Source organism: Cavia porcellus, unplaced genomic scaffold (genome assembly GCF_034190915.1).
Source record: "Cavia porcellus strain 051 isolate PalLab524CR breed Dunkin Hartley unplaced genomic scaffold, mCavPor4.1 scaffold_1, whole genome shotgun sequence".
Taxonomy (NCBI): Eukaryota; Metazoa; Chordata; class Mammalia; order Rodentia; family Caviidae; genus Cavia; species Cavia porcellus.
Window position 1 is genome coordinate 205,420,105 of NW_026947484.1, and position 26,120 is coordinate 205,446,224.

The window sequence follows — 26,120 nt, forward strand, 5'->3', positions numbered from 1 at the left end:
GGCACCTGAGTGGTCAGGCAGCACAAGAGTGGCCAGGATCACATCCGCCCAGCGCCTCCCCTCCCCGCAGTCTCTTCCCTCCCAGCCCTGACCCCAGCAGCAGCCCTGCCCTGGCCGCCTCGGGCGTCTCTGGGCTTGGAGCAGGACTTGCCCTGTGGTCAAGTTTGGCTCTAGAGCTTTGAATATCCCTCTCTGGTTTTCTTTTCTCCACTTTAGCCTCTGTTCTCACTTGGAAGCAAATCTGACTGTTTAGACAGCTGGTGTTGCTGCTGTGGTCTCAGCCACAGCCCCATCTCCACAATCAGCCAGCATTTCCCTTATGATAAAACAGCTCTTTTCTGATTTGGCCTTATCTGTGGTTCTAAAAGTAAAATCAGAAATTTACAACCCAAAGCCGCTCCGATGCAGCCCTTCCTCCCCCTCCATGTTCATTAGCTCAGACGTCACCCCCGCCCACTGCCCTATGTGGGGCTGAAGTGAGGAGGTGAGGCTCGGGGGTGGGGGCCACAGGGGTCAAGTCAAACAGAGAAACCCCTCATTTGACCTCTCTTGATTTTGGGGTGTCACCCAGCATTTGGATTAACTAGATATGTTTTCTTGTCTGCTTCCTCCCCGCCCCTGTCCCACTCTGTCCCTCTGCTGCCTGCCTCGTCCTGTGGACCAACCCACTGTGCCTGGGCCTGTCTGGGACGGGTTTCCAGTGGGCGCATCAGTTACAATGACATGTTTGAGATGCTGAAACACATGTCCCCACCTCTGGGGCTGGGGAAGAAATGCCCTGCTCGAGTTGCATACAAGGTAGACCCTGACCCTGTACCCATGCCCCAAGAGCTGTCTGTGCGGGGCTGGGCTGCCCTGGCCTCCTCCCGTCTGCAGGGCACTCCTGGGCTCTCCCTGCTGCTGCTTTTGCAGGGCTCACCCAGCTGTCTGTCTGCACCTGGCTGCCTCATTGTTCATCGCCTCCACCCTGCCTGTCTCTGCTCCCATCCTAGGCAGAGGGAACTTTGCTGCTATGAGGCCTCTGCAGCGGCTCCTGATACCCATCTGTGCCCTCTCCTGACAGCCCAGACAGGCTTGGAAGATGGAGCCATAGCCTGCCCCCCTTCCCTTCTTTTTCCAGGAAAGATGGCACAGACCCATTTTCTTAACAGAGATTGTTTTGTCCTGGGTTCAGGGCTACCTGCTGCCCTGTGTCCTAAGGTGCCCAGGGTCCAGCCTTTGAGGACAGGTGGGACCTGTAGAAGCTCTGGTGCTATACACAGACATACACACACCTCACTGAGTTGAGCTAGTGTCCGACAGCAGTCTGCAGAGACTTCCTGGCCTGCTGTGGGAAGGAGCCACTGTGGCACTGACAAAGTAGGCTGTGAGGGAAGGTGTTGCCAGCCTGCCCAAGGTTTCCCAGTCCGCTACAGGAGAGGAACAATCTCAGGTCCAGAGTTCCAGAAGGCTAGGCTGCATGGAAAAGGCAGGCCAGGATACCTCCAGCCTCCATCCTGGAGTGTGAGAGGGGTGCACAGCTCCAGCTCCATACCTGCTCACCTGCCTGTGCCGCCCCCAGGGACTCCACTCACCTGGTCCCCTCTGCTAGCTCCCACTGCTCACCAACAAGCTATCTGAGAGGGCTGCACTGGGTCTCTCCCATCCAGTCTTCGTGCCCTGTACGACGTCATTGCCGCCTGATCCAGTGCAGCCTATGGAGTTGTGCAGCTCCTCCCAGCCACAGAGATGCCTCTGGTGTCTCCTTTGGCCCCTCCTCTGCCCATACTCGCATGTGTGTTGCACTTGCATGCAAGGCTGTAGACCTGTCCTAAAGGGTAGAGCTCTGTCCATACTGACACTGGGCTGGGCAGGCAGTGCGGTGAGGCCCTTCCAACCACGCCTGCTAATCTCTAGGTTCTGGGCAGGGTAGGGACAAAGGACTTGGGCAAGCTGGGATACCTAGAGCACTATGGAAGACACTGTAGCTTTGCCTTGTCCTTGCCCCTCAGCATCTTAGCTCCTAGCCCATTGGGGCCTGGAGCAGGTGATGGGAACCCTGGTAAGGGCAGCCTCAAGAGTGCCCTGGACAGAGCTCTCCCCCTAGAGACTACCTGCTTGCTCCTTGTTCACCCCATCCCCAGTCCTCTCCTTGGGAGAGGAATTCTTCCATCTTACACTGCTATTGGTGCTGGCCTGCAGGGACTCCATGCTCTGGGAAGCAGGTTTCTCTTGATGTGCAGCACGTGTATGTGGGATCCTGGCACTGTGATTGGATGTGCCAAGTGGGGCTTTGCCAGCATTCAAGGGATAGAGTCTGGCTCATGTCTTCAGCCCCCATAAAACCCATTCACTGTCACTCTTCAGTCTCAGGATTTGAGACCAGGGTACTGTGGGCAGGGCTATGTGAAGGTCTGTGAAGTCCCCTTGACATTTGTTCTCCGCCCTCCCCAGGGGAGGAGCTGAGAGCTTGCCCTGCCATAGGACCAGGTCCCAAGGAGAGGCTACTCTCTCTAGCTCTGTCCTGTGAAGAATGTTCCTGGGACTGTGTACCTAGATAAGCATCTTAGATTCATTTCCTACTGGATGGCCTATGAACTCTCAGAGCCTGAGGCTTTAGGCAGCTGCAGGCTCAGTTTGGAAGAATGTGATGCAGACCCCTATTCATCCAGCTGTCCATTTCTGAAAACCAAAGAGAACAAAGAGGGCTGGCTACCTGAAGGGGAGGAGAAAGAAGCAGGAGCTCACAAACCCTCACATAGCTGTTGGCAAACCCGGAGGGCCTGTGAAGTCACCTTGGCATTCGTTCATTCCTACTTGAAGAAGCTGGTCTCTAAGGCTTCTCTTGCTGCCTTGAGCTGAGTTGGTCTTTGCTTTTGAGTGGCATCAAGAATGTGTTCTGGCCCCCTGGTTGGGTGGTGAGGAGCAAATATAGTTAACTGGGCCTGAGGTAAAGCTAGGGCATCTCCTTGCAGGGTACTCTCTGGGGACTGGGCCTCAGGGTGAGACTTGCTGCTACCCTTGTCCAGATGACCCAGCTGCAGGTAGAGAGGAGGTGGGAAGACCCTTGGAACTGAGGCCTGCCCTCATGCATGTGGGCTTTACTTTGGACCCTCCCTTTTTACCTTGTTTTCATCAGTGGACTGGGGCTGAAGTCCCTCTGGCTGAGGATGTCCCTGTTCTTTCAGAGAGATCCAGGCTCCTGGCCTGACTCCGTGTGTTATAGACTACCTGGATTTCTGCTTTTTCTGCAGCCAGGAGAGTCCTCAGCTCTGATAAGAAGGGTAGTAGGGGTGATTGTGAATGCTGGCAAAACTCTTCTCCACCTAACCTCGCTTAGGCCCAGGCACCTGCAGGGACCACCCTCAAGTGGCCCAGCCAGCTCCCAGGTGCCTGAAGTACTGGGTAGCCCTGGGATGGGGGTGACTCTGGTGCACCTAGACCTTACCCACTTGTCCTTGTTTCCAGCGCCTGGTTCGTATGAACATGCCCATCTCCAATGAGGATATGACAGTGCACTTCACCTCCACACTGATGGCTCTTATTAGGACAGCACTGGAGATCAAGCTGGCGCCAGGTGAGTGAGGCAGTCTCCATGTACAGGGAGCAGGGTGACAGGTTATTCTGTCTGGAGGGACAGCTGCACAAAGGACCTGCTCTATCAGGTACTGGCTTTATCCCCAAGTAATGCCTCTGTGTTAACACCATCATAACTTGTATTCAAATGGGAAACTGAGGTACAGGGAAATGGATAACCTGCTCAGAACCAGCTAGTGGTGGAACCAGGACTTGGCCCAGCCCATGCCCATGAGGAGCTGTGCCTAGTTATGGTCCCTATGTCTTTCCTCCCCTTTAGAGAGAAAATGGGAGCCACAGAGGGGACCTGCTGCCTTTTGCTTTCCCTTGCATCTGTCTGTGTTCATTCTGCAACCAGGGCCTCTTCTCACTGTCTCCCTGGACCTTCCCGCAGTTCTGTTCTCTGTTTTTTCCCATTGTTGGTTTTTCTCTTTTCTGTGTCACATCAGTATGTGAATGCACCACTGATTTCTTCAAAGATTTCTTTTCTCTCCCTTCTATTGATTTCCTTGTTTTTCTTTCTCCTGTCATAGCAACCAGCTCCCAGCAGGACTGGTCTCTGCTGTCTAATTCTCCTTTTGGTCTCCACTTGGGTTGTGGCCAACCTTTGCTGACCTGTTGTTCCGGATCACCAAACCTGAAGGTCAATCCTCAGTCCTTGTCATACAGCCCTTCTCAGTCCTTATTCTCTTCTATATGAGCCCTTTTGTGTGTCTCTTTGTGGTTTCTCTACCTCTTCACTCTGGATTGTGCTCAGAAAGTCCTCTTTTCCATCCCTGCTCAATCCTTTACCATCTCACTTGTTCCTTGTGAGTGTCATGAATACCAGTCTTAGTAATTTTAGCCCAAACTCAAACATCCTGCAAGTTATTCTTGTTTTCCTGAGGGACACTCAACATTGCACAGTTGATTTTCCTGGACCTCAGCTCCACCTGGTCCCGTATCTGTCCTAGAATCTTCAAGTGCAACTTTGTTCCTCTCACTGCTCAAGCTACAACTTTGGAGTCATTCTTACTGCCTCTTTATCCTTATCTTTCTGTTGAGTCACATCTGATCTCTTCTCATATCTTCTGACTCTGTCTCCAAAATATATCCAAAATGTGTACTGACTTCTACCTTAACCCACTTCCACTTTGTGGCCCGAGTTTGTCAGCTTGTCCCGCACTGCTGTGGCAGCCTTTGGTCTGATCTGTGTCCGCCTTCACCTCTCTCAGTTTGCCTGAAGAATGAGCAGGTTAGAAACTGGAAGACGAGACTGATCAAGAAGAGCAATGTGCACGTGATCAATGTAAGGAACAAAAGAGGGAATGTCACTGCAGATCCTGTTGACAGTAAAAGAACGTGAAGGGAGAATTATCAGTGTTATGTGGGTCAGTTCAGCAGCTTACATGAAAGGAAAAATTCCTTAAAAAAACAAACTGTCAGGCTCTTTCAAGAGCCAGGTATGCTGGCACACACCTGTAATTCCTTCACTCTGGGTGATTACAGCAGGAGGGTAGCAAGTTTGAGCCCAGTCTGAACAATTTAGCAATTTAACAAGAACTTGTCTCACAATAAAAAATTGAAAGACCTGGGGATGTAGCTCACTGTGAAGGCCTAGTACCACACAAACACATGCACACACACAAACACATATACAAAAGCTCGGGAATATTGTATGTGTTAGATAAACTAATAGTGAATAACCTTCCAATAAGTATGATTCCAGGCTGAGATGGTTTCATTGGGGAAGTCTTTTAAAACATTTGATGAAGAAATAATGTCAATGCTGTAAAATTTACAGAAAATAGAAAAAGATAAGAGTATCTAGAACCTGGCCAAGAGCTGTGATTGTGTTAAGAATACAGCGACAGGATAAAATAAGAAACAGACAAATTTAGTAATACGTGATGAATGACTGAGAAGTCATTGCCACCAGATGGACCAATAGAGTAACACTCCAAGACAGCCACTATTTATTGAGTGTATACAGTGACAGGCTGGGCTAGTGAAAGATTCAAAATCGGTGAAAAACTCAGAGGCCTATGTCATGGCAGGCAAGTATAATCTAGGGATGACTCCAAGAGGGCAGAGATGATATACTAAGAAGGATCTCATCCTGGAGTGTTTTTAGACTTAGTGGTTTTAGTTTTAGTTTTAGTAGGTGGGAGAGGACTGCCCATCCTTAAAGAATTAATGGGAAATCTAAATTGGGTGGTTCCTTAATCCCCAGCTTCCATTTTATCCCTCAGGGAAGGATGCAGAATTAGCCATTGTGAACTTGTGGTCCCCAACAACAGCATTTCTAACCTACTTTATATGAGCTTTACTCTGATACAAAAACGAGACAAAGATATGACCAGAAAATAAAACTATAGAACCATATGCCTCATAAATATAGATAAAAAATTTCAACACAATTTTAGCAAACTGAGTCTAGCAGTACATCAAAGATAATACATGATGGTACAGGAATTCAAAGAGGATTCAGTGAAACTCCATTTAAATTTTCCACATTAAGTAATAGAACCTATACGATGTCTTAGTAGAAAAAGCATTTGACAAAATTCAGCATGTGTGCATGATTAAGTGGATCTAAACTAGGAATTAAAGGAAACTTCCTCTACAGCAGAAAAGTACAGCAAATGTCAAGTCTGACAAAGAAAGGCCATGATCAGGAGCCAGAAAAAGCTACTGTTACCACCACGTTCAGTGTAGCACTCAAGGTCCCAAGGCAAGACGTGGTGACAACAGAAAATGGAAATACCTCTGTGCAAATCAAAATGATTACTATGTAAAGGAGCCCAAAAGTATATTTTAAAAGTTACTGAAACTAATAAGTAAGTGTACAAAAAGTTAGATTTCTGTGTACTAACAATGAATAATTAGAGTGGAAGCAAAAGTTCCATTAAAATGGCATCATAGCCACGAAACACTTCTGTTTCTGAAAACATTTCTGTTTCTGCTGGATAACTGAAAAATGCCTATGCAAGATATGTATGTTACAAATTTCAAAACATTCATAACAGGAACCAAGACCTACATAAATTGAGCAATCATGCATGGTGGTGCACGCCTGCAGTCTCAGCACTTGGGAATCGGAGGCTGGAGGATCCAATCTGGGCCATCCTTGGCTGCATGATGAGACCCTGTGTCCAAACAAACAAACAAACAAACAACTAACTAAATAAATTGAGCATTCCAGAGCATATTCATGGGTGTAAAGACTTAACATTGGAAAGACATCAGGTCTCCTCATATCGACCATTAAAATTAATGGTATTCCAATCCTTTGGATCCTTCGGGTCCTTTGGGTCCTTTGGATTGGTAATCCAATCCTTTGGCAGTAATTTAGAAATCAATCCTAAAATTTATGTAGAAAAGCAGAAGAACCAAGAGGATAGTTTTCAAGAGCAAAGTTCAAAAGCTACCTTGGTCAAGGTATAAGTGGCAGGATACAGATATTAGAACAGTGGAATAGAGTAGAGATGTGTATCGTGTGCTCAAATGGTTTTCAACAAAAATGTGAAGACAGTTAATAGCGAAAAGATCATCATTGCTAGCAAATAGTGCTTGAAAAATTTAAACAACCATATGGAAAAAGGAAAAAATTCTTGACTCAAGCTACCTTACTTACTCAGGCTGCTAGCACAAAATACCAAAGACTGATTGCTTTAAATAACAGAAATTTATTTCTTACCGTTCTGGAGGTTGATGTCCAAAAGGAATGTGTTGGCAGATCGATTATATTGTGAGGCCTCTCTATTTGGGTGGTAAACAGCTCTTTTTGCTTTGCTGTTTCATGGCCTTTTCTCTATGTGTACAGGTGAAAGCATACTTGAGAGATTTCTGGTGTTTTCTTATAAGGACACATCCTCTGGAGCAGAACCCACCTTCATGAACTCATTCAATATTAATTATTTTTTTGTAGGCACAGTGGTGGTCAGGGCTTCTGAATATGAATTTTGGAGGAACACAGTTAAACACATAGGATGCATTACACTTTCACCTTCTACCGAACTTAACTTGCAGTAGATCATAGACATACATGTAAAATCTGAAATGTAAAACTTTTAGAATAAAATACAGAAGAAAAATTTTGGCAACTTTAGGTTGGGTAAAGATTTCTTAAGGTACATAATGCATGAACCATAAATTGATAAGCTAAACCTCATTAAAATTAAAATTTTGAGTGATATGGGGCACATTCCTGTAGTTTTAGCTTTAAGAGACTGAAGTAGGAGGATTGCAAGTTGGAGACCAATCTGGGCAATGTAGTCCCTTTGTCAAAAAATTAAAAAAAGCTGCGAGTGTAACTCTATGGTAGAAAGCATCCTCGGCATGCATAGTGCATGGGATTTTTTTCCCCAACACACTCACATATGAAAAATGGAAAACTCAATGAAAATGTCAAAAAAGACTTGAATGCACATTGAAAGAGTTTTCGGGGCGATAAAAGAGAGAATGTAAAGTAAAAATAGCCTTTATTCCAAAGATGTGGAAAGAAGTCCATGACCACTAGTGGTCTGGCTTTCTTTGGCCAGAACGTGGGGCATGGGATACACATATAACCTCTGATCACGGGTGGCACTTAGGCTGGGCACTGATGAGGTGCAAGGAACTGATTGGAGTTTTCTTTACGTGCAAACAGGAAGGGAAGTTGCAGTTAAGGCTGAGGAAGAAGCAGGAAGTGGTAGGTGGTCCTACTTTGGCCTTCTGCCACATTAGACCACCGCCATAACCCTACAGTAATTTACTCTAGGGCAAGAACCTTTCATTCTCATGTCTTTATTGTTAGGAAAAGGGCGAAGTCTCTCTTACTCAATACGGGACGCTGTATTGGGGTTTAGGAAGGTTGACAGGATGATGGTTGATTCCCATGCAGAAACTGATACCAGGTGTTTTAGCCAGGACAACTTTATCATTGGTAAATGCCTGCATCTTAGACTGGAAAAACAAAGAGACAAGGTGCTATGAGAAGGCAGACCACTATCATATTTAAGGGTCCAGAAAAGGAGAAGGAAAGATGTCTTTGATTTAAATATGCCGTTCCATCAGGACCACAGTGAGGTAGAATTCTGAAAAAATATGTGTAGGGTTAGGAGGAGTGAAGTTACGAGAGGCAATTTTTTTTTATCTGAAAGAGTAAAAGTTAAAAGTGTAGGTAGGTAGGGCTTGTCTCTGGTCCAGTAGTTGAGCTGGAAAGAGTAAGAGGCATGAGAAATACAAGGCTTGATTGAATCATATTTGGGAAATTACAGAGTAGAGGAGGGGAGGGCCATGGCTGTGTCACTACAAGGGAGCAAAGAGCCTAGGCCCACAAGGATCTCATGTTTAACTAAACAGCTGAGGGTAGAGAGAACTAAGACAGTTGTTACAAAGAGCAACACGAAGATGATTTTACACATGATGTGGGAGTCTTTAGGAAAGACCATCAAGAGTCCTGCTGTAAAAAATAATTAATAGACTATAAGGAATTAGGAACCAAACTGGATAACAAAACATGACTTAGCCTGAGTGTTGTGGCTGTGAGGCCTTGGTGAGATGGAGAAGGGTGGGAGATAGAAGATGAGATGACCTCCCAGAATGTGTAGGGTCAGGGGAGTTAGGGTTAGGAGGGCACCACTTAGCTTAAGTGATGTGGAACCAGGATGGCAGTCCAGCAACCTTGACCACCGTGGAAGTTCTGAGGAAGACTGCGTAGGGGCCACTCTATTTTAGTTGTAGTCCTTGGGATGATTTTCTGTAATAGGACTTTAGTAACTAAATCTCCCTGGTGAAGTCTCCCTGGTGGTGGGAAAGGCTTTTATCCATCCTGAAAAAGTACAAACAAAGGTGAGAAGTTTTTGAGAGATTTGTGGCAGAGCATGTGTGTAAAATCTACCTGCCAGTCCTGACCAGGTGTGTGTTCATGAAATTGATGAATAGGAAAGGAAGGGGATGCTATATGTCCCTGAGGAGAGGTTTTACTATCGAGATGACAGGTGCAAGTTGTTGAGACTTCAGAGTGCCTGGGTTAGTCTGCATAAACACAAAGGAATAAAAAAGGCATTTTTAAGATCTACAACTGTAAAGTGAGTGGTGGAGGGAGGGATATGAGAGAGCATAGTATAAGGGTTTGGCACCACTGGGTGGATTGGGGTAATGACATTATTGATTACTCCAAGGTCCTGTTTAGTGCAAGGTCCTGCACTAGACAAGAAGACCCATCAGGCTTGAATACCAGGAGAATAGGAGTGTTATAGGGTGAATGGATAGGTTTAAGAAAACCATTGTCTAAAAGGCACTTGTTTATAGGTTTAAGTCCTCATAAATGTTTGGGAGCTATGGGTTATTGGGGAATGCAAGGAAAAATTGAAGGATCCCTGAGATGAATTAAAATATGGCATGGGTAGTACAGTTGGGACTGAAGGTATCTCAAACTATGGGGTCAACCAGAGAAGAAGGGAGGGGAGGGGATGGCTTTGTGGTGGTGCACTGTGAGGGTATCTGGAGGACAGAGAGTTGGGGGAAGGGAGAGGATAAAGGAGAAGTTAAGCTTTTGAAGATCTCTACCTAAAAGAGGGAGTGGGACATGTTGAAATTGCTAGGAAGCTATGGATAACGTAGAGAGTCTGGAACCTGCATGGAGTAGGTTCTGTCTGTAAAGGCTGCATAGGTTGGCTGTCAACACCCACTACAGAGACTGAGGACTTAATATAGTGGCCTGAAAACTCAGGAAGAGCACTATACATGGCTTCTATGTCCACAAGAACAGGGAATGTCTTATCTGAGACCTCCAGTGGGACTTGGGGGCTCTGAGAAGGATACCTTAATGGAGGGCTATGAACCCTGAGTCCCATTAATCTTCAGCAAATCCAAGTAGATCAGTCAGCGATGAATCTAGTGGTGATGAGATCTCCTGTGAGGGCAAGGAGTTAGAGGATGGGTTACCTGCTCTCTGGTGGCTGGGACAGTCATTCTTCCAATGGCCTTGGAGATTGTAATAGGGGCAAGGCCCCAAGGGAATGCCAAGATTGGGACATTCTCTTGCTCAATGTCCTTTTTTATTGCACTTGAAGCATGTTCTGGGAGGGGCTTGGGCAGCTCTACCTTGTCTCAGTTTACCTATCTCAGAGCTCTTAAGTGTCACTGCTAAAAAATGATTGTTATTTTTTCTTTTGATTTTTATCTCTGTTGTTGAAAACATGAAAAGCCATATTAAGAAGGTCCCCTTGTGCAGTTTGAGGACTAAGTTTAGCCTTTTGTCTTGGGATCTGGCCCAAAGTGCAAGGTAGCTGTCTTCTCCACAGTCACAAGACATCTGGTTTTTGTATTGGGTAGGTGTACAGCTTTAAGTCTAAAGAAGACAAAAGCAAATAATCAAGTATGCAGGAGTCAAGTAATAGAATCAACAAAGTATTTATGAGTATAATTTTAGTAATGGCTTTCCATAAAGAGGATAAGGATAAGGTCCAGGGAGTTTTAGAAACTGACATGTCATTCATTTGTCAGTACACACATTTAGGTTTTACAGTTGTATAAGTACCTCCAGTGCTGTTAGAATGTCTAATGCTATCTGATTTTTGGAATATGGCCTGTTTTATTAATCTTAACTTTTTTTTTTAGGAGAGAGATCAGCTGTAGTGTCATTTAACGGCAGTTGAGTATAGTTAATTATGGCCCCAATATGCATCATATAACCCTTTTTGGAAAAGATCTGGTGGATGCCAGCAAAAGGAATTTATAATTATCCCTTAGGTTTTAGTTGTTGAACAGCCAGAAGATTGGTAACAGTTCAGTGTAGTAGAGGCATAGAACCTTAAATGGATCTATTATTTTCTATTAACGATGGGTGTTTTAACATTTTTTTTATTTTTTATTTTTTAAATTTTATTTTGAAAGTATACAACAGAACAAGTCAGAATAAAGCCAACTAAGATTGTACAGTGAAATTGGTACAGAACTTCACAGCAGGTTACCGGGATAACAGTCATAGGTATTACAGTATATTTTGTTATCTTAATAATAGTTGTTCTTTTAATCATATATATCAAAATGAGGTGAAATATAGAACACTATAGAACTTATCAAAACAATATTGAATAGAGCAGTACCATTAATCAGAAAAGAGCAAAACAGTAATAAAAATATTTGCCTTCAAAGAAATGGTAGAAGGAAGTCCCCCTTATTTGCTATGGTCAACCTCCCAGGAGATGCTCGGATTTCTGGTTCCCATTTGCTAATGGGCGGGGGGTGGGGGAGAAGGAGGCTAGGGGAAGTGGGATATTTGACTCTAGGCCATGTAGCAGTAGGTTCACTATTGCTTAGCAGGGAGGCAGGATGGTCATTTGTTTTCACAGCGTCCTCAGTTCCAACATGGTGCAGATCTCAGGAGCTGCTGCTAGTTCTCCCCCTGGAAGGGCTGCTGTCGGCCAGACCACCACTGCTTACCAGTGAGGGGAGGTGCTTGCTTGGCTTCCCAGAGTCCTAAGTTCCAACATGGTGTGGATCTCAGGAGACACTGCTGGTTCTCCCCCTGGAAGGGCTGCAGTCGGCCAGACCACCACCACTTACCAGGGAGGGGAGGTGCTTGCTTGGCTTCCCAGAGTCCTAAGTTCCAACATGGGATGGATCTCAGGAGACACTGTTGGGTCTCCCTTTGGAAGGGCTGCAGTCGGTCAGACCGGGTGTTTTAACATTTGAAGAAATTTGTGACATTGTTTGGACCGCTCACTAAGCATCTCCAAGTGTAACATAATACATTTCATAAATTTTTGTTTAAAAATTATTATTTGACTGGTCACCTCATGTTGGTCTGATCTAAATCTCTAGGCTGGAACACAAGAAAAAGGCAGCTATGTGGATCTGAAAGAAAACACTTGTCATCATAAACAATCCCAATTTTATATTTGAAGGCATGAATATACCATCAGATCAGCAGCAATGAATTGTCTTAGTTATATGAACTTTAGTTGAGATGTCTCCGATAAGGCTATGGAGAATATTGGGGCCTCCAAATAATGAACAAGAACTGGTTGAAGTTACCAGGTGGCCACTTTCTTGTTTATCAATTGAAGTCCTGTCCAATGTCTCACTCCAAAGGATTTTGTTTAACCAATTTTAGCATCATTTTGACTGGCTGGTAACATAGGTGGAAGCATGTTTTTTAAATTTATAACCCAAATAAACCTTGATTAAATGATCTAAAAACGTAAAAAAGGAAGAAGAGATTGTTGAGCTCAAATAAAAAGAAATAGCTGTTTGCAGAGCAGGCAAATGGACAAACACAACAGATTAGAGTGACAGTCATGTTATAAAATCAGAATGTACTCAAATATATTTGGCCAATTTGAACTATCATAAATAGAACTATAATAAATAGACTAGTGTGAACCTTTTTGTAGATCAATTAATAGAGATCTCAAAATAAGAATACCAGAAAAGGAACTTAATTTATGGCTAATCTGAGATAGGTCAGACAGCAAAACAGAACGTGACTATCACCTAATTCAGGTGCCAGGAACAAGGGCCAGCCTGTTGCTGAAGCAGGAGTAGAGACTGAGGCTGAGAAGGCTGTGGCCACTGAGTGGCCAACTGTGTGTGTGGGCAATTACCCGATGACTGACTATAAAACAGCTGCTCGTCACCATGCAATAAGGAAATGCAGGCTGTTGGTGGGTCACCATGTGACCCACACAGCCTAGCTGCTGCTGGTAGCACACTGAGGGGCGCAAATGGTGGCTGGTCATCATGTGACCCACAGCCGGATAGCTGCTGCTGATCACAGCAGCAGCTGTGGGTGGCCATTGACCCTGAGACCCATTGCAAGATGGTGGCACCCTGCCATGTGGCAGAGGGCTGCAAGATGGTGGCTCTTCTATATGTGAGCAGCAGCAAGATGGCGGCAGACAACCACGTGGCCTGCCAGGAGGCTGGAATGCATGAGACTGGTGGGGAAAATGGCGATGCGGGGGAAGGGGACGAAGAACCCTCAGATGGAACAGATGGTTTGGGTGGGGGGGATTGAGAAGTTGGAGACTGGGGAGAGATGCTAAGGGAAAGATTAGAGGCCGACGTGGGTGAGGAATGGGGAAAGGATGGTGCAGGGGGCAAAGAAACCACTGCCTGAGAAGGCAGGGTTTGCTATGAGAGATACAGGGGAGGAGCCGTAAAGACAGGAGACACATCATCTAAAGGGGTCCAGTGGGCAGAGAGGGAGAGATCCTGGTGGAGCACAGTAAGCCAGAAGTATTTGGGCCATCATAGAAGACAGAGCAAGAGAAAGACATGTCCTTAAAGTGAAAAAGGCCTAAAGATGAAGGGTTTCTGCCAACTTGCCACCATTGTGACAAAAGCATAAATAAAAGATCAGCTTTTTGGTTTTTATAGCCTTTTAGAGGCCAATAGTACCAAGGTTATGAACCAGACATGCCAGAGGTGTGTTTTTTGGGGGACAGGAAGTAGACCCCATGACCGAATTATAAGTGAGCTGAGAGAACTACTGCACTTAGGGAAGTAAGAGCTTTAGCTCCCCCTAAGGAAAGTGGAAGCTGTTCTGGGTCACACTTAACGAAAGAGATCAAAGTGTGATGCGGAAAATCCCAACACCCGTTCTCCTTGGCTGGTCACTGGAAGAGTGCGGGGTGAGGTCTCAGGGAACAAAAATAGCAGTTTTGCCTCAAGCCATATGGCCTAAGGAATGTGAAAACTGGTATCCCTGTTCAGGGACAGCACGGTGGGTTTTCTGTCACAAGCTTGCTAAGGAACAGAAACAGAAAGCCCCAGATGGATGGCAGCTTACCGGTGTGGAGTGAGGAAGGTTGCTGTTACATGCAGATTAGTAGCAGCAAGCAAACAGTCCCAGAGGAAGAAAAAGGTGGATCATAGGCAGGGATTCCCAGGAGCCACTCACTCTGCCATCTGACTTACACAGGCACCATTATGAAAGAGTTTTTGGCGCCATGAGAGAGGGAATATAAAGTAAAAATAGCCTTTATTCCCAGGGTGTGGAGAGAAGTCCATGATGGCCGGGGGCCTGACTTTCTCTGGCCGGAACATATAACCTCTTACTAGGAGTGGCACTTAGGGCGGGCATCGATGAGGCACGAGGAACTTATTGGAATTTTCTTCATGTGCAAACAGGAAGGAGAGTTACAATTAAGGCTGAGGAAGAAGCAGGCAGTGGTAGGTGGTCCTGCTTTGGCCTTCCACCACCGCTGTTCTACTAAGGCAAGAACCTTTCACGCATCACCAAAGAAGCTATAAAAGTAGATAAATATATGTAAAGATTCTTAATATGATTAGTCATTAGAGAACTCCACAATAAAACAAGATAATACCACTTGCCATTATAATGGCTAAAATACTTTTTTTGGTATGGCTTTTTTTTTTAAGACAAGGTCTCACTATGCAGTTTAGACTGGCCTGGAGCTTACTTTGTATCCCAGACTGGTTTTGAATTTGCAACAATCCTCCTGCCTCAGCCTGCCAGGTGCTGGGATTACAAGCATGTGTCACCACGCCCAGCATAGAATACTTTTTAAATAACAGTATTAAGCAAAGTAATTGGAATTATTATATGTTCCTGGTGGAAATACAAAAAGGCATGCTTCTTGTGTCAAAAAGTTTACAGTTACTTATATGGTCTGGCCTTCCCACTTAGGAAGTGAAAGCAAATACACCCACACAAAAAAACCCACATGCAAATGTTTGTGGCTTTATTTATAATTACCCAAATCTGTCAATAACTTGTGTCCATTAAAACCTACACATCAATATGATAAAATAGTACTTTGCAATAAAAAAGGCTGACCTGCTAACCAGAGCACATTGCAGACTCACCCCAATGTGTGATATGATGATGTTTGCACGGCATCCTGTAGTGTACAAACCTGCAGAAACAATGGTAACTGCTGAACTGGGGTACTGACTCATGAGGACTTAGGGGACCTGGGGGTGCAGCCATTCCACTTTTCATTAGGGTGCTGAACACATTTATCAGAGTTCATACAGTAGCATGGTGAAAAAGGGTAAATTTTATTTATGTGAATTGCGCCTTAATAAACTTGGTGTTAGGGAAAGTTAATTCAGGTTATCTTTTCCCACTGGTTTCCTGTCCTAGGAGTCTCTTGCCTTCCCCCTACCCTTTGTCCCTACACTGCCTTCCTGGCCCAGTGGGACACACCTTTGCACTGCTGGTCCCTTTCTGCCCTGTGTCTCACATATGTTCCCCTCTCGTGTCAGAATCTTTCAAACCACTTTGTCTAAAATAGAGTCACCTTGAGACTTCCTCCCTTTGTTTTTCCTGTCTTTGGCATTTTTCACAACACATTTTTTTTCTTTGTGCTTGTATTAAAGAATACAGCACAAATACAGCACAAGTTTTTGTTCCATCACCTAAAACTCTACCTGACATCTACTAGGTGATCAGTAAATATCGTTGAATGAATGTGAATGACTGGAATGCTACCACATGCCTTCTGGATTCCAACCACCACACCCCAGCTACACTTAGCACTCATGCAAGCACATGCCAGTTGAATGTTCTCTTTTCATTTTATTTTATTTTTTGGTGAAACCAGGGATCAAACTCATGACCTTGTGCTTGCCAAGCAGGCGCTTACGGGGTAAGAGAGAGGAGGCTGTCTCTAACCTACTTGAGCTAAATCTCCAGCCCCCAGTTGAATGTTTTCTGTAGGTTCTGCTCTGCCTTCACAACAGTGTCCTTTCCACAAGACCTTTCTTACAGCATTGTACCGCCCTCCCCACACCTGTCCCAGTTCCTCAATTCCAAATGAAGGGCTGCAGAATTGCTCCTAATATCTGTCTTCCCTTCCTCCATTGTCCTTCCCAGCTGGGACGAAGCAGCACCAGTGCGATGCAGAGCTGAGGAAGGAGATCGCCTCTGTGTGGGCCAATCTGCCCCAGAAGACTCTGGACTTACTGGTACCACCTCATAAGCGTAAGTGGAAGGACAAGAAATACCCTCTAATGGTACCTTCCCTTCATTGTCCCCCGACCCAGAGACAAGGGGAGAGGCTGGAGGCAGGCAGAGGTAAAGGGTAGGGATACTAGTCTTGGAGATGTTGGCCCATCCCTACAGGGACCCTGGGTGTCCCAGAGGCTGTGGGTGGTGGTCTGAGGTCCTATTAGTACAGGGAAAGTTTTAAAACATCCAAAGGAATCTGGGAAGGAATTCTAGTTAGGAACTGGAAGAAGTGGAACGTAACTCCAAGGGCTCCTTCTGAAGTAAGGTTGGGCATGTCAGTCCTGCACAGGGATCTTGAGATGAGCCAGAACTGATCTGAGTGCAGTACCTGGATAGGTCATGGGGCCAAGCTGTGGTGGAGCTCCTGGCTCTGCCCAAGAGCCCCTCAACCCAGAGCATCTCCAGATTCCACATGGTGGGGTGAGGGAGAGGAGGCTGTCTCTAACCTACTCCACCCACAGTTTTGGTGGCTTTTCTGCTTTTCCTCCATATCATTACCTCTGAATCCTCTCTCCACCTATTCTTTTTAGCTGATGAGATGACAGTGGGAAAAGTCTATGCAGCCCTGATGATATTTGACTTTTACAAGCAGAACAAAACCACCCGAGATCAGATTCACCAAGCTCCGGGAGGCCTGTCCCAGGTACGGACTCCAGGATTCCCAAGAAGTAACCCACATGCCTTGGAGACCCTGGCAGCCTTCGGAGACCTAAACCACACTTGCAGAGGGTGCATTGGCCAAAGTTCCACCCCATTAACTGGTTGTATGGTGGTGCTGGGGAGCCCATGAGCTAGAGGACTAGTATTTAGGGACAAGAAGAGAGCAAGTCTAAGAACAGAGGCACTGAAGAACACTGCTCTTCAGTGATAGATAGGCGGAAGATGGAGGAAGATAAAAATGTCTCAGGAGGATGTTTGGCAAGTGAAAAGGTCTCTACAGTTAGGTACCATAAAAACACATTGATGGGCTTGGGGTCCTGTTGGCTCTGCTCAGGGCTCAGGAGGTTTGGGGTCTGCCTTCTAGGGGCCATCATAGTCTTGTCTTTAGTTACCACAGGGAGGTTCTATCTAAAGTTCTTGGCCCCCAAAATCCAGTTCTGCTCTTCCAAAAGCTCCAGACAGCAGTCATTCTACATCTGTGCTGAGATGAGACTGTTCTGTCATCTGTAATCTATCCAATCCCAAATGGGAGGGAAACAGGCTCTGAGAATGACTTGCTTTCCTGAAGTCACAGAGCAGGGCCAGAGATACTTAGGGAGCCCTCTGATCTGCCTCACTGTTAAGGTCACATGTTTATATTTGGGGATAGGGTAGAGTGGAAAAAGTGAGGGGCCCCTTGCCACAGGACATTGAACTCTGAACTGTGCTTTGAGGGAAACTGGTGTCTATCACATGTCACGAGTCTGCCAACACCACCTTGCAGGTTCCCCCGGCTTGGCCCCTCTGACCTCTTCTTCTTCCTGTGCCCTTTCACAGATGGGCCCTGTGTCCCTGTTCCATCCTCTGAAGGCTACCCTGGAGCAGACACAGCCGGCTGTGCTCCGAGGAGCTCGGGTTTTCCTTCGGCAGAAGAGTACCACCTCTCTTAGCAATGGTGGGGCTGTGTAAGTGCTGGGTATGGGCAGACCTGGGAGGGTTTTGAGCCATGGGCTGAGAGAGCAGACGCTCTTGCCTTGCCATGATACCCTTTCTTCCCCTGGCCTCTGGTTCAGGCCTTGGGGAAACTGAGGTGGCCTGTCTAGTGCTTTAACAACCTCTTGGGTACAGAGCTCTTTGGCCTGTTTTAGATCCAGGGCTCCACATTGCCCTGTGACCTTCATCACTGGGTACAGCTAAACATCTCTCTTCTTACCTGCTACCTGGAAGTAAGTGGCTTTCCACTTGTCAGATTGTCTGGGTGATCCAGCACTGGGTGCAGATCTGTCTGGTTCCACAGGTTGCCATCCCACAGGTGCTGATGTCTGAGTACCTGTCACTCCTAGGCTCTGCTCTGTTGCTGGCCTCTGGTGCCTGAAGACCTTTTAGAAAGTGTGTGTTTCCACCTCAAACCCATACTCGGTCCTGTTTGTCATCTGTGGGTGTGCTGCTCTTTCTGGTTTCCCTGATGCAGCTTTTGCCAGATCCCCATTTTGGTATTGATTTGTGAGGACTTGTTGCATTGTGTAGACAAATTGTTTAGGTCCTTTTGTATTACTTAACCTGTGTCACAAGATTTCTTGGTAACAAGCTACTCAACACAAAAGGCATAAAACAGTGATCACCCTTTCTTATTCAGGATGGTGGAGGACTTTGGGCAGCCGGGCTCCACAGCCTTCCTAAACAATGGGTTCCTGGCCATGAGGTAGACAAGCCACTCGTCATTGCCTCCAGTAGGCTCCCCCACCTTCTGTGGGTTCTGCGAATGACAGACCCTGTCCAGGCCCCTACTTTTGCCTATAAAGGAGTATATAGCAGCCAGGTCCTGCAGGCTGCAGTGGGTAGGGCAAAAGAACTTGGCCTGTGAAGGCTGCTGGAAAGCTCCACCCCATATCTAGGTGGGCCTGGCCACTCAGAGCCCCATACTCTCCTTTTTATGAGTTGCTTAGTGTCCTATTCTTGTGTTTAGACAGCTGATTCTGAGTAATGCATGTCATTGTGGGAGAACAAGAGTATATCAGAGTATAGGAGTAAAACATGTGGAAACTCTGTGTGTGTGTGTGTGTGTGTGTGTGTGTGTGTGTGTGTGTGTAGGTTTGAGCCAGGCTCTTAGGAGGAAAAGGAGCTTCAGTTACTTCTAACTGCTGCTTGAAGGTGAGAGAACAAACATCTGGTCAGCCTGCTGAGTGAGGACTCTGGGTTCAAGGTCCTGTGACTTCAGAGTGGACCCAAAGATCCTTCTTAAGGGCTGCTTGGCAATGCCCTTGATTCTTCTCACAATCCCTTGAAGGGATGTCTAGCTTTTGTCTCTGGCCCAGTGCTATCATCAGGTTATGGTCAGCTCAGGCCATCAAGCTCTACACTGAGCTCTGTGTATGATTGGCACGACTCTCTCTGCATGGCTGCCTTTACTTAGCAGGAATGAGCTCTTGTGGGCAGAGTCAGATCTACATAGGAAACACTAACTGTGTCAGGGCATTGTAAGAGTCAGGTCAAGGGAGTGTGTGTGTCTAATTCCACCGACACTAGAAGAGCCAAAAGAGCAGAATGGCTGGAGCCAGTGTCTTCAGCTGTATGTGTTGGCAATGTCTCTTGGTCTGCTTTTCACTTTCCCAAGCTTCACTGCCTGGCTTCATCTCTTCCCACCATGGCCTTGTGCAGCAGGACAGTGTTTCACAGATGAGCCCCCATGGAAGGGTGAGGAACTTGCCAGTTGTCCTCAGACCAGGGAGTGATGGGTACTAGAGTTCTCTCTGCCCTTTGAGTCTTGTCCCACTCTGACCAGCACCAGAGCACTACCCTGTGGTGTACCTGGAGTGTGTGTAGACTGAGTGAGCACTTGTGTGCAGTGTCAAGCTTGTTCTAGTCTGGAGACAGGTCCAAGGGGCAGTGTACATACAATGCCTGGGTCTCTAACCTGTGGAACATCCTCTTCTCCACAGACAAACTCAAGAGAGTGGCATCAAAGAATCTGTGTCTTGGGGCACACAGAGGACCCAGGATGTGCTCTACGAGGCCCGGGCACCCCTGGAGCGTGGACATTCAGCAGAGATCCCTGTGGGGCAGCGGGGAACATTGGTGAGCCCCAAGAAGGCTTCTCTGTGGAACAGAGCCCTGGTGGCCTATGGGCAGAAGTGAGGGTTTTGGAACTAGATGTGAACATGAAGACCTGGATGGGAGGGGGCTATGTACTAAGATGGGGAGGTCTATGGGGCCTGGATGGGGCTGCATAAGATGGTTCTCTGTGATTGTGACCTGGAGGCTGTTCTCCCCAGGCTGTGGATGTCCAGATGCAGAGCATAGCATTGAGAGGCCCAGATGGAGAACCCCAACCTGGGTTGGAGAGCCAGGGCCGAGCTGCCTCTATGCCTCGCCTAGCAGCAGAAACACAGGTGGATGGTTATGGAGAAGTCTGGACCAGGGGGAGGGGTGTGCATTCTGAAGGTGTGGAGGCTTGGGAGGGGGAGAAGAGCACCCCTTCTTGGAGCCTTATCCCCAGGAGCCTTGAAAGTCTGGGCACCATCATCTCTATGGGCCTGCCCAGAACCTACACGTGCTCAGTCTTTTGAGGGGACACAGTGTTCTCAAGCTTTGGACCTCCGTCCCTGCTCCGTTCAGATGTGGTAATGCCCACAGCTTCTTCCCACTCAACTCTGTCCCACAGACCTGGTCTCTTGGTTCTGGTACCCCCTTCCAGCGCTGTGTCTCCCAACAGTGTGTCCCTACTTCTCTTTCTGGGTCTCCATTCTTATACCACAGCCTTTTTAACCTGTCCAGAAGATGGTGTCACTTGCCTGTATCCATCCTACTGCTTGAGACAGAACAACTTTTCCTGTTCTATCCCTGGACCCTGTTTCCTTCTCTGGCCCCTGTGAGTCAGAGTCTTTCTGGGACTTATTTGCCTAAGGAGGAGGAGCTGGCCCAGGAAGTTGAGGTTCTGTGTATGTTCTTGGACAAGCTCCTGTTTGAGGACTCTTGAGAAGTGTCCATTCTGTATTTTTATTCTGAGTCACAGCAGGATCTACAGGGTCTTGGCCTCAGCCCTGAGTGCCCAAGGCCCACTGGCTCTAGGCTTCTCCTCTTCATTGTGTTTCTCCTTCCTGTGGCTTCTAGTTCTGGTCATGTACTGTGAACTTTGCTCTCATTCTTCCACTCCACTGCCTGTCTCTGACTTTTGCAGCGTCCCTGACCTCGCTTCACAGTCCATGTGTCTCTGCTGTTCTCTACTGTTCCCACCTGCATCCCACACCTTTTAATTTCCTCCAGGGTATCACAGGCTGATCTGGCAATGACTGACCCTCACAGGGAGGATTCCTTCCTTAGGCCCCGGATTTAGCTTTGGGAGGTAGCCTCATGGGCCAACTGGTTGTGAGGTCAAGGAAAAGCATCTCCTCCAGTGAGTGAGGCAGCTGTGGCTACATGTAGATTCACCAACCTCACCAGCATCCCCTTTCCTAGGGACCCTGGGCCTGGGGGTCTATACCAGGCCTGTTTCCTCCTGATGGGACCTGGCCCACCTCGCTGCCTCCACACCTGCCTCCCTACCACCCCATTAGCCCAGAGCTTCCCTCATCCTTCAGGCCATGTTCCCCCTTGTCCCTTGCCACAGCCTGCTCCAGATGCCAGTCCCATGAAGCGCTCCATTTCCACACTGGCCCAGCGGCCTCATGGGCCCCACCTCTGCAATGCTGCCCTGGACCGTCCACCCCCCAGCCAGGCACCACATCACCATCACCACCGCTGCCACCGCCGCAGGGACAAGAAACAGAGATCCCTGGAAAAGGGTCCCAGCCTGTCTGCTGATACAGATGGTGGTACGTGCTGAAGGATCTGGAGGACCTCATAAGGGACTGTAGCCTGAGCTGGGGCCTCTGCACAGCTATGGATACCTCTTGATATCCCTCATGGTCCCGAAAACTGGACCTAGTAGGCAGGGACCTGAGTCCCAGGTCTGGGTACTGGGCAAGACCACATGCCAGTTCCCTGCCCTTCCCTGCCCTGCTGAAGTTATTCCTGCTGCCCTCAGAAATAGGGTCTGGGGCAGAGGTTTCCTCGCTGGTGCTGGGCTTCGCTAGGCTGACCTCTTTTTCTTCCCTTGGCTAGCACCAAACAGCACCCCAGGACCTGGCACGTCCTTAGGCGAGGGGCCAACAGGCTGCCGGCGTGAGCGCAAGCAAGGGCGTGGTCGATCCCAGGAGCGGAGGCAGCCTTCCTCCTCCTCCTCAGAGAAGCAGCGCTTCTACTCCTGTGACCGCTTTGGGGGCCGTGAGCCCCCACAGCCTAAGCCCTCCATTAGCAGCCACCCCACGTCTCCGACAGCTGGGCCAGAACCAGCAGCCCACCCACAGGTAAGTGGCAGAGGCTACATGGGCTGTTGCCTCACTCCCGTCCTCAGGGCCTCCCTACCACCTCCCTCTGCCTGTGGCCTGGTGCGTTCCCTCTGTGCCCTTGCTTCTCATCCACCATCCCTGGGGTGGGGGCTCCAATCCTCAGGGATCTCTGTTGCTTGTTCCTTTGTTCTCCTTCTGTGTCCTTACTCTGGCCCCTTGTGGTCCCCTCCCTCTCTTTCCCTGCTGCTCCCCCACTGCTGATGGTGCTCTGTGCCTGATTTGTTTTTGGTTTTCATCTGTCATTCTCTTCACACAGGGTGGTGGCTCTGTCAATGGGAGCCCCTTGCTGTCAACATCTGGTGCTAGCACCCCAGGCCGAGGTGGGCGGAGACAGCTCCCACAGACCCCCCTGACACCCCGCCCCAGCATCACTTACAAGACAGCCAACTCCTCACCTGTCCACTTCGCAGGGGCTCAGAGTGGGCTCCCAGCCTTCTCCCCTGGCCGGCTTAGCCGTGGACTTTCTGAACACAATGCCTTGCTGCAGAGAGACCCCCTGAGTCAGCCCCTGGCGCCTGGCTCTCGCATTGGCTCTGACCCTTACCTGGGGCAGCGGCTGGACAGTGAGACTTCTGCCCACACCCTGCCTGAGGATACCCTCACCTTCGAGGAGGCTGTGGCCACCAACTCAGGCCGTTCCTCCAGGACTTCCTACGTGTCCTCACTGACCTCCCAGTCCCATCCCCTCCGCCGTGTGCCCAATGGCTACCACTGCACTCTGGGACTCAGCACTGGCGGCCGGGCTCGGCACAGCTATCACCACCCTGACCAAGACCACTGGTGCTAGCTGCACCGCAACCGCCCATGCACCTGACCATCGGTGTGGGCTCCAGTTGATGAGTTTTATCATCTGCACTGGGCTCTGGGCTGCGGCCCCTGGGAGGAGGGGCCTCACCTGTGGCCTCCGTGGTGGAGGCACTCCCCCTTTTACACTGGAAGGACTAATAAAGCCCTTTCTTAGAGGGTTGTGATGTGTCTATCCCCCTCGTGTGCTGCCTTCCTGGGTCTTATGCCACACATCAAATCCTAAGCAGGAGATGGCCAACTTCAGATGAACCCAGTGAGTCCAGATCCCATGTCATGGCTTCCACTATCCAGGGTGGGTGATCAGAACCTGTTCTAGGATGTCTGAATCTTGTGGGCAGCATCCTGTATCCAGATGTGTGGTATGGAGGGTGGGACATGCCTGAAAGCGTGAAAAGGACCCAGCCGTGGCCTGGTGTCCTTAGCCAGCCTCCATGATCCTGTGTCTGTTATCGCTTGTGGCACTGAACAGTAAATGTATGTAGAAACACACTATCCTTCCCGAATCACTATTGCCCCAACAGGGACCAAATCCGAAGAATGTTTGTGCTGTTGATTCTGGTTTTTGGTCACAACACCTTTCACTCTGTCATTTCAATGTACTTGATCTAGAAAAACAGAAAACAGGAAAAGTGGCTGAGGAAACATTAACATAACATCAACCCATAGGAAGGTCTCCACCTTTCATTGTGTGTTTTTGTACTTGTGTGAGAAGGTGTTCCTGTGTGGACTCTGTCTGGCCTGGGTGGTCCCCAGCAACCCTGGCACTGCTGCTTGACCAAGTGCCTGACCTCCAGCTCCTGGGCATTGTGTGTGAGGAAAGGCCTTGTGTCACACAGTCATTGACTGTGTGAAAGCTACTTAGAACAGCAGCTGGGTAGGAAGCTCATGTCCAAAGGAGCAACAGATGACATGCAGCAGCATGGCGTGGTGGTTTTGCCCATGTTCTTCCCACAAGTGAGAGGATTTAGGAAAGATGGAGAGCAGCAGAGTGCATGCTTGTGTGAGGCATTTTCAATCTGTTCTATATCTGATTCTCAGGGATGGGATGCCTGCCAAGTAGGGCATGATCTCTGTTGTATATGAGGTGACCTTTCACCAATAGCTGTAAGGAGTAAATGGCTAGTGAGAAGAGAAGATAGTGACTGGACAGTTGCATGTAGGGCCATCATGGCAGGAAGGAGGAAGTCACAGCAAATCACCAGGGAGGAGAAATGGCTCCTGAGCTGTGGCTGTGGCCTGAGTTCCTCAACCTGGGGATCAAGAAGCAGTAGTTAAACCTAACTTCACAGCCACGCTCCAAAGGGAAAGCCCATACTCAGGATGTTTGGTATGTAGAGAATGTTGGGAGACCCTCTTTTATGAAGAAGGGTGCATATAGATAAGCCCATTCATGTGTCCTTTGTGTTGAAACTTCAAATGATTTCTCTGTGGGATTGTTGGCTTCTATCCCATAATACTCCTCAAGAAGCTGTATGTGACTCATGTATATGTGTCTGGGTGTGTGTGGTGGTGTGTTGTGTGGATGTTGTCAACCATAGGGCTATGCAACAAAAGACACATTTAATAGAAATAAAACACACAAGACCACCACCTGGTCTAGAGTTTCAGCATGATTGTGACCAAACCTTTTTTTATAGAATTTCCTTATGTGAAGGCACAACACTCTGCAACTTTAATGGTAACAGAGTATTTTATTCTAATTGGGTAAAATTATGCAGGAATCTTGGTCTGTGCATGTGACTCTGTGCTCATGTTGCGAAGTAGAGGGATGTGCATTTCGATACTGTTTGTCTCTGTTCACCCCAGCCCATGTTATCTTGGGTGTCAAAATATATACATTCCATGTAGAACCACAGTTGTCTCCCAGGCATTCAAGGGTCAAGGATACTCTTCTAGACTCATACAATCTAGCTGACTTGCCTGGATTCTTTTAGGTATTGGCATTCCTGAAATTACAACAAGAAGGGAAAAGGATCTTATTTTCCTAACTTTGGGTTTTTTTCTGTACTGTCTCTTCTCAAGCTATTGTCTGTTTCCTCTCAAATCTCATAGTGAGTTGCCAAATTTGAAATGCATCAACCAGCTATCTGCATCTGGAATCTGTCAAGCAGTGGCTGTAGTATGAATAAGTTATGTGTGCATGTAAAATATATACATATATACATTATACAAGTATGTGCATGAAGTGTATATCTTCATACTTTTTGATACAATGTATTCATTTGTTAATTTTTAATTATATTTGATATAAATTGAAGGTTTGTTGTAAAACTTTATATTTAACAACAGTGTTAAAAAGAGAGAAAGAAGTCCCAACAATGCAAACCAATTGGGACCTAATTTTAAAAAAAAATCCTGTGATTGACTAGTTTGCTGCCTGACTAATATTTACAAGCCAAAATTTGGATTCTGCTATTGTTTCTACATTGACCTTTTGTATGAAGCAAAGTCCTTGGATTAAAATAAAAAATGAGAAAAAAAAAACCCCAAAAGCAAAAGCAGAACTCCCACAATGCTGCCATGAGGTATGTGGGGAGGGTGTGTGTGTGTGTCTTTTAAGTGTGCTGGGTAGGAAGATAGCCAGGACAGAGCCGAAGACGGCATAGGAGAAAGTGGTATTCTGCCTGTAGGACCTAGTTAAAAAGCAAGCATGAGATGATAGAATCAGGGAGAGCATAGCTCAAGATCTCCTGAGTACCTGGCTGAGTCCTTTAGCTCGCAGGGCTAATACCTGGACTAAATGTGCAGGATCCCCATGCCTGGTGTCTCTGGAAAGCCATGCA

General features: G+C 47.4%; 1 protein-coding gene across 13 annotated transcripts in view; it reads left to right on the forward strand.

Moving 5' to 3' along the window:
- Cacna1b (calcium voltage-gated channel subunit alpha1 B) overlaps nucleotides 1-25,835 on the forward strand; it is a 204,901-nt gene extending 179,066 nt beyond the window's left edge. For 10 of the 13 annotated variants that reach the window (XM_063228634.1, XM_063228641.1, XM_063228663.1 and 7 more), the window contains 10 exons: nucleotides 702-798; nucleotides 3,448-3,556; nucleotides 16,370-16,477; nucleotides 17,035-17,147; nucleotides 17,981-18,108; nucleotides 20,083-20,218; nucleotides 20,416-20,532; nucleotides 21,750-21,954; nucleotides 22,244-22,488; nucleotides 22,787-25,835. In XM_063228634.1, the coding sequence (XP_063084704.1) occupies nucleotides 702-798; nucleotides 3,448-3,556; nucleotides 16,370-16,477; nucleotides 17,035-17,147; nucleotides 17,981-18,108; nucleotides 20,083-20,218; nucleotides 20,416-20,532; nucleotides 21,750-21,954; nucleotides 22,244-22,488; nucleotides 22,787-23,317 (1,789 nt within the window). In that variant the 3' untranslated portion in view covers nucleotides 23,318-25,835. The remainder of the gene's footprint in view (nucleotides 1-701; nucleotides 799-3,447; nucleotides 3,557-16,369; nucleotides 16,478-17,034; nucleotides 17,148-17,980; nucleotides 18,109-20,082; nucleotides 20,219-20,415; nucleotides 20,533-21,749; nucleotides 21,955-22,243; nucleotides 22,489-22,786) is intronic. The other 3 variants (XM_063228637.1, XM_063228692.1, XM_063228698.1) reach the window with 1 other exon arrangement.
- The last annotated feature ends 285 nt before the right edge of the window (nucleotides 25,836-26,120 follow it).